Here is an 8248-nt window from a genome sequence, read left to right on the forward strand (position 1 = left end):
TAAATAAACGCAAGCCCATTTCGCATGTAGTGTTCACATCTAGAAGGGCACAATGTTATTTGTACCCTGTTATCGCATGTACTACTTTATATGATTAAATCATATTGTACCCAGTTTTGTGAAACAAAATAAAAAAAAATGTGTATGGTACTAACCGATGAATTAACATGTCTAACAGAAAAAGTTGTAGACACCGTCCCCCACATCTTTTCTGCATTCGGCCCTGTCTCATCGCTTCGCCATAAACTTAGAGATAGCCGTTTTTACGTCTGCCCAATTTAGTAGAAACAAAAACGATTCCCCGTCGCCTATCAGGTCGTCAGCTAGGAAATCCATCTGTTTTAAGGTTGACCTTTCCATTGCGTTTCATTTTTTGTTTATTATCTCGTTGGTTGGTTTATGTTTTGGAGCAGATATTTCTAGATGTTATGGGATTGTTACGTTCTGTTGAAAAATGATAAGAAAATGTTGCTTGATATCACGAGGAGTGTCATGATGTGAAATGATCTGTGAAATGAATGAGTTCTATGTTTTGCCACAATACAGTAGATATAGCTTGACCAGGACAATAAAAACCTCGCCATCTTGTTTTTTTTTATTGCTTTGTATGACGGGACGAACTTACCATTCTCCTGGTAAACGATACGACCGACCATAAACAGTAGAAACCCTATCCAAGACTTTTATTTACAAAGTATTGTTTGGTATTCCACTGCGCTCGCCATTCTGTGACATGACAAGTTAAGCCTTATTATGTCCAGTAGTTACACTGGCTACAATGTCCTTCAAACTGGAACACAACAGTAACTACACACTGCTGCTTGGCGGCTGAAATAGATATTGCGGTGGCACCCACCCAGGCGGACTCTCACATATGAGAGACCACTTGTAAATAAGTGTGGTAAGTTATGGAACTAATTTCTTGTACTGACTGCGTTAACTTTAAACCAAATGGCATAAGTAGTGCTCCTAAGCAGGTTTATTATTTTCCTGGTCCGGCCATAAGTGAACACTTTTTATTCTATAGTCGCCTCTAGAATAATAGGGCTACGAACATTAATGATATCACAAATAACAGTCTATAGTATTTCTACTTTATACATGTTAATTTGTTGTGCTGCCATCGTTATCAATTTTCAAGAATTTCAAACACGTAATTTCAAATATAAGCTTCAGTCTTTCCGGTAAGCCGGAAACTTCCGTTCATTTCAACGTAGCAACAAGGCGTTATTTATATAATGAAATTGCCAAAAAGTTAAAATTTCTCTCACGTTCGGTACCATCTGTGGAAGTCGCCTTACATCTTCAGATATTAAATATCTGTGTACTTGCACAATGAGAGAATGGAAATTCAACTTTATCACAAACTTCTTATATTGTAAATATGAAAATTTGTGTTGTTTGTTACAACTAAACACCGAAAACAATGGGGTAACTCTACTATGACCGTATGAAAAAAACAAGTATTTGCATGGACTTAGGAACATAGTTTGGCTATAGTCTGAACTATATGTTAAGTGCTTTATGCTTTTTACATCCCTATGCAAATATATTTAACCATAGTTAATTTAATCGCTCCACGCAAATCACTAGATACGTTCAACCATGAAACACGCCTTGGACATGGGCATTGCTGCGTTCTCTTACGCTCTGTTAATTAATCATGACAATAATTAAATGATTGAATACAATATAAATGCTAATTATGCCTCCTATACATAATGCTACGTTATTCTTCGCTGGTGGTAAGATATATTTTATACACACACTTACATGGACCACTTCACGGGTTTTACACCGTATGTATGGTGCTCGTTATCCGAGTAAACAAATATCCTACCACCAATTGTTTTAATTATAACAAAAGATATTGTAAATGTAGTTGTGCAAATTTACTAGGCGAGGGTGCTTTCTTTCCCATAAGAGTTATTTTCAAAATCTTACTCTGCCACAAACTTGACTATAATAATAACAGCCCTGTATTATATACTGTCCCACTGTTGGGCACGGGCTTCCTGTACTATTGAGAGGGATTAGGCCTTAGTCCACCACGCTGGCATAGTGCGGATTGGTAGACTTCACAGACCCTCGAAATTCCTATAAAGAACTCCTCAGGCATGCCGGTTTCCTCACGATGTTTTCCTTCACCGTTAAATCAAGCGATAATTATTCATAAAGAAAACACACATACTTTTAGAAAAGTCATAGTTGTGTGCTCTTGGGATTTTAATCTGCGGACATTCGTCTCGGAATCCGTTCCACAATCAACTAAGCTATCGCCGCTTACATCAACCTTTCATCAAACTTGACTGTTGACTATCTAAAAAAATTCAAATACAAGATTTTTTAAGTTAAAAGCAAAGATTTTGAATGGTGAGTCACGTTCTGTGGAATTTTAAGAATTCACGACGGCCCGGGGTGAAGTACGCGTGTAAGTTTCAAGATAGACCCAATTCAATCGGCTTTCAGTAAGTTTGTTGAATGATAAACCACTTCTGGCGACCGCGTGCTTGCGTTGGTCCGTATTACATTTTGTTCTAGAAGTTTTAGGAAGGTTTTTTTATATTACCCATGCGAAATTCTGTCCTTAACGCTGACACGGCTAAACCATTGTTATTTGATAAAATTTGGCACGGAATAAGCTTGAACCTGAAGATACAAGCTGCCTACATTTAAAATTATTGTCACAAACGCAATTACACGCGAACACTCTAACACAATCTTGGTTATTATAAGAACAAAATACATGCATTGATGTAAATAAAAAATAAATACATTAATAGTATCACGGCTCTATCCCATAGGGGTAGGCAGAGACTATGGATATGATGGATAAGAACAAAACTATTACGTTTATACATTGCTTCTTGACTTAAATGATAATAAAATAAATAAAACAAATTTGTTGATTAAAGACAAAGTCATAGAAAATTACTGACTAAGTTCTTAATTTCAAACCATTAAATTTAGCATCAAATATCGGGCCCTAAGCCGGAGAGTTAACGTTAAACAGGCCAGGGCACATTACGAGAACATTAAACGTTTATGATGAACGAGCCATTTAATTTAACGGCTTTTTTCTCCGCCATGAGCCTTTAGGGCATTAGCTAATGAACATCATGTACCTAGACGATGAATATTTGACCTATAATTCTTTGACAAAGATAGCGTCTGCATAAGTAGCAGAATTAATTTGCAAAGCTGCATTTCACTCTGCCGTCTTGAGACATTAGATGTTAAGTCTCATAATGCCTTGTAATTAACTTGGATCTTACGTACTAGAACATAATGCTTGCACTGTTGCTTGACGGCAGATGTAGTGATCTATCATTTCCTACACGAAGCGGAACTTATACATATATAGCATCACGACCTTATCTCTTTTAAGGGGTGCGAAGAGGTGTAACATCCCCATTTTACCTATGTCAGATCATAATATGTAATAGAGGGCGAGCCTATTATCATTTAACTAGCACATTTCCAAACTCTGGGCTGATACCGAGTAAAAAAACGCAATATCACTTTGATCAGAACTAATATTATTTATAGCTAGCTTTTGCTCACGGCTTCGCCCGCGTAAAGGAGTTTTCCGGGATAATTTTATTTTCCGACTTACTTGATATGTATCGTTATATTATGACCAAATTACACAAAATCATTTTAAATTGTAGCCTATGAGATATTCTCATGTGTAACCAATATTACTGTAAAGTTTCATCCAAATCCGTTCAGTAGTTTTTTTGTGAAACAGGAACTAAGATACATACATACATCCTCGCAAACTTTCACATTTATAATATTAGTAGGATTAGTTTGCTACTCTATTGGGTCGATACCACGTTCTCACAATAAATAATTTTGAATCAATGTCGGAAAGACAATTGATATCAAAAACCCTCGCTTCAAACTTTTTCTTTACATAACAATAAATGGGTCAAGACTGTCTAACCATGAACATTAACAATAGCATAACCAGTGTTTAAAGCTTTACTCTCTGCCTACCCTACTTAACCACCTTATAAAAAGAGGTAACGTAAACATAAAAGCACACGTAGCGACACCCTTAGCATAAAGCTGAATTCACATCTCGTTAACTGGAAGAGTAATTCATATTACCTTTTTCTGGTAGGCTCGGCTCATAAAGGTATGCATGACTTCATGCAAATTTCTATGTATCAGTTCGATCGCACGCTCAACGGCGTACGAACGTGTTCTATAGATATCACCCAATTTATTTAAATATTAAACCAGTGCATCTCAAAGTTTTTCCCTAAACACAAATAAATAATACGATGGAAACACGCAAGTGTGGCGCCTGTGGGGATTTGCTGTCGGAAGGAGTAAGTTGCACAGCATGTTCTCAAGTCTTGCACTTCCATTGCGCTGGCATAACAGAAGCAGGATTCCGGAAACTAGGCGACCGTAAGCTGACCTGGCGGTGCCTCAAATGCAAATAGTCATGTGCAGCTCAGCCACCTAGCTCCCCAAAAGTTGACACGGAATCGCAGATTGTTAAGGAAATAAGAGCTCTTTCTAAGAAGCTGGCCCCACTGGAGTCTCTTATGGACGAGGTGAAGTCTTTGCGTACTGAGATGACTAATTTAAAAACACTCGTGAGCGAATCAAACAAGTCAATACAAGACTTTAACGACTCGATCAAAGGCATGGAGCTACGCATTTCCCGGATTGAAAATGCTCAGACACAAATCAGTGTCCTTAAGTCGCAGGTCGAAAGATTAGAAGAGGAATCACATTCTAAAGACCAATGGGCTAGAATGAATAACATTGAAATTAAAGGAATAGAACAAACCCAGAATGAGAACCTATTAGAAATATTATCTCAGATCGGTAAGAAAATTCAATATCCCATTGTAAAGACAAACATCAATTTCATAACTCGCGTCCAAATACGAGATAAAGGTAAAAATAAACCCATAATAGTCTGTTTTAATAACAGATACATTAAAGAAGATTTCATCGCGGCCGCCAGAGTTGCTGCAAAATCAAATTCATTCACATCAAATTATTTTGGATTACCTGGAAATTACAGGATATTTGTCAACGATCATCTGACTATGCGAAACAAGCTACTTCTATCCAAAACGAAGAAGATCGCGACCGAAAAACGATATCAATATGTCTGGGTAAAACACTCAAAAATTCATGTGAGAAAAAACGACACCTCGCCAATGTTAATAATAAAATCAGAAAACGACTTGCAAAAAATAGTGTGATTACTTTAATCTGGATGTTCAAAAAGTTTGGAATGCATTGCATTCGTAGTGCTAAGTGCGTATTCCAGTTATCACTGTGTCAATGTGTTGCGTTTAAGAGCGAATATCTATATTTTTCTTTCTACACACCCAAAGTAAGTTACACCAAAACCTACCATAATTGTATATTAATAGGGTCTAAGTTCTATTGTAGCTTATTGTCGTTTGGTGCGTATTATAACTTGTTTCATACTATTGTTATTTATACTTTCCCTTTCATAAGGTGCGCTCCGATAAGACACACGATGAAACACTGTGCTTCAACTCTGTACTCAATGTTTGTATCATTTTTAATAACTACCCACACCCAATATAATGATCTTATTAGATACAATCTATTGAATTTATATTATATATATTTTAGGAATCTCGAGCAGGCTATAATATGCAACTATTGTAAATATCTGTGTTATTATTTAGTAATTATGACAATGCAAAAAAATGCCATCGCTTAATATTTATTACCAGAACGTGCGTGGACTTCGTACAAAAACAAATAATTTCTTTCGGAATGTCTGCCTAAACTCGTATGATGTGATCGTGATAACAGAGACTTGGCTAGTAGATAGTATAAATAGCTGTGAATTATTTGACGGAAGATATTTGGTTTGGAGACGCGACCGCGATTATACCCGTACTTTACAAAAATTAGGTGGTGGCGTATTGATAGCTGTAAGAAAGGACTTAGTAGCAATGGAAAGGTATGATTGGCGTAGCAGTACAGAGGATATCTGGATAACCATTACTTTAAAAAAGCTAAGACCATCGGTAACTTATTATATACATATTTGCGGACTGTACCTTTGTAAGGAAAATTCTGGTAGCTCATTCAATACACAACTCTTGAACTTTACTCACAATTTAAATAATTTAATGTCATCATATCCTCTTGATGTGTTCATAATAATGGGGGACTTTAACTTTGGTAATGATGTAAAATGGTGCAAATCTCCTGATGGTGCTGAATTAGTACCTGAGGAAATATCTGATTCATCGCTTGTTGAATTCTTCGATTGCGTCAGTACGTATAGTTTATCTCAATTTAACGGTATACGTAACGTAAATGGGAGGATGCTAGACTTAGTCTTTTCTAACAGCACCTTAACAGTTGAAGAGATTGACAATGCTTTGGCAGTGCCGGTTGATGTACATCATAAGACTTTACATATTCAGGCCAATTTCATCCAATTTCATACATTACATGAAAATTCTACTAAAAAGTATATGTTTAATAAAGGTGACTATGAATGTGTAAATAATGCCCTTATTCAGGTGGATTGGCATGATTATTTGTGTTCGGTGGCGTTGGATGAGGCAGTAACACGTTTTTATGAAAAATTGTATGAAATTAGGGATAAATTCATTCCTGTCAAATCTGTCAGACGGCAGTCATACCCTCCGTGGTATAATACTGCCCTGATTAAAATTCTGGCTGAAAAACATAAGTATCACTCGAAATACAAAAGGTATGGCAACTTATCTGATTATCATTCTTTCTCTTTGCTGAAAATGAGGGCAGAGGAGTTAGAACAAACCTGTTTTAATAATTATATTGACATTATCGAAGCATCTATTGTATCAAATCCAAGAAGTTTTTGGTCATATGTTAAAAGCAAAAAATGTACATTTGTTCTGCCAAATATAATGCGGTATGGCGAAACGGTAGCAGAAACGGGGCAGGAAATAACCAATTTATTTGCAGATTATTTCCATGCAACATTTCAACAACCAGACTCTGATCTTACAAGTACTCAATTTTTAAATGACCATGATGTAAATATTTCGATTTCTTCGATAGAAATTTCCTCTGATAGAGTTCTAAAGCTGCTTAAATCCTTAGACATTAATAAATCGGGCGGACCAGACTTAATACCACCTATTTTTATAGTAAAATGTGCAGAAAGTCTCCTACTACCGGTCTGTACCCTATTTAAACGCTCCCTATCAGAAGGTACAGTCCCAAACATATGGAAATCGGCATTTATTACCCCAGTATTCAAAAGTGGGGATAAAGCTGATGTAAGTAACTACCGTCCTATATCTAAATTATGCTTATTCGCAAAAATTTTAGAAAGGATAGTCCATACCGAAGTTTATTCTGTACTAGCTTCTAAGTTGGGAGATAGCCAACACGGTTTTTAAGGGGTCGCTCGACCACATCCAACTTGATACTTTTTAATGAGCAGATTTCTGAACACATGGATAATCGCATTCAGGTGGACGTAGTCTACACGGATTTCACAAAGTGTTTTGATCGTATAGATCACGTGGTACTTTTACGCAAGTTGATGATCGCCGGCATACATGGAGATTTATTGAGGTGGCTCAAATCATACGTTGATAATAGAACACTGGCAGTGGTATCACATGGCTTTACTTCTCGCTGGAAATTTGTACCGTCAGGCGTACCACAGGGATCAATCTTAGGTCCATTGCTATTTACAATATTTATCTCTGACATAAAATCTTGCTTCCTTAACTCTGATGCATTGTTATATGCAGATGATATGAAAATCATGAAACCAATACTCAAGGCTTCAGATGAAATTAAGTTACAAGAAGATCTTGATAGGTTTTCAGATTATTGCCGTTGTAACAAACTTCAACTTAACGTTTCCAAATGTTTTCACATTACATTTTCTAGGTTAAAAATAATATTATAAATACTAATTATACCTTTTACAATAACCCTATTAGCAAAGTTTCAGAAACTAAGGATTTGGGTATCATACATGATGAAAAACTATTATTTGATAAACATATTGAACACATAGTAAGGAAAGCAACTAAATCCTTAGGATTCATAATGAGGACTGCTGCTAGTTTCCGAACACTGAAGCCCATAAAAATTGTATATTGTTCTTTTGTACGAAGCCAGTTAGAATACGCGTCACAAGTCTGGAATCCGCAATATAAAATATATATTGCTCGAATTGAACAGATACAAAAGAGATTTCTAAGATTTTTAGACTTCA

At 36.2% G+C, this 8248-nt stretch overlaps 1 protein-coding gene across 1 annotated transcript; it reads left to right on the forward strand.

The window, feature by feature from the left end:
* Positions 1–4193: 4193 nt before the first annotated feature.
* LOC119189460 lies at positions 4194–7918 on the forward strand. The gene has a single exon (XM_037439074.1). It carries the CDS (start codon positions 5715–5717, stop codon positions 7413–7415), a length of 1701 nt encoding a protein of 566 aa, XP_037294971.1. The 5' UTR covers positions 4194–5714; the 3' UTR covers positions 7416–7918.
* Positions 7919–8248: the final 330 nt, after the last annotated feature.

This window comes from Manduca sexta, chromosome 16 (genome assembly GCF_014839805.1).
Source record: "Manduca sexta isolate Smith_Timp_Sample1 chromosome 16, JHU_Msex_v1.0, whole genome shotgun sequence".
NCBI lineage: Eukaryota > Metazoa > Arthropoda > Insecta > Lepidoptera > Sphingidae > Manduca > Manduca sexta.

What these genes read in the sequence shown, in the direction of transcription:
- LOC119189460 (XM_037439074.1), top strand. Translation starts at nt 5,715, where the DNA reads ATGCCATCGCTTAATATTTATTACCAGAACGTGCGTGGACTTCGTACA.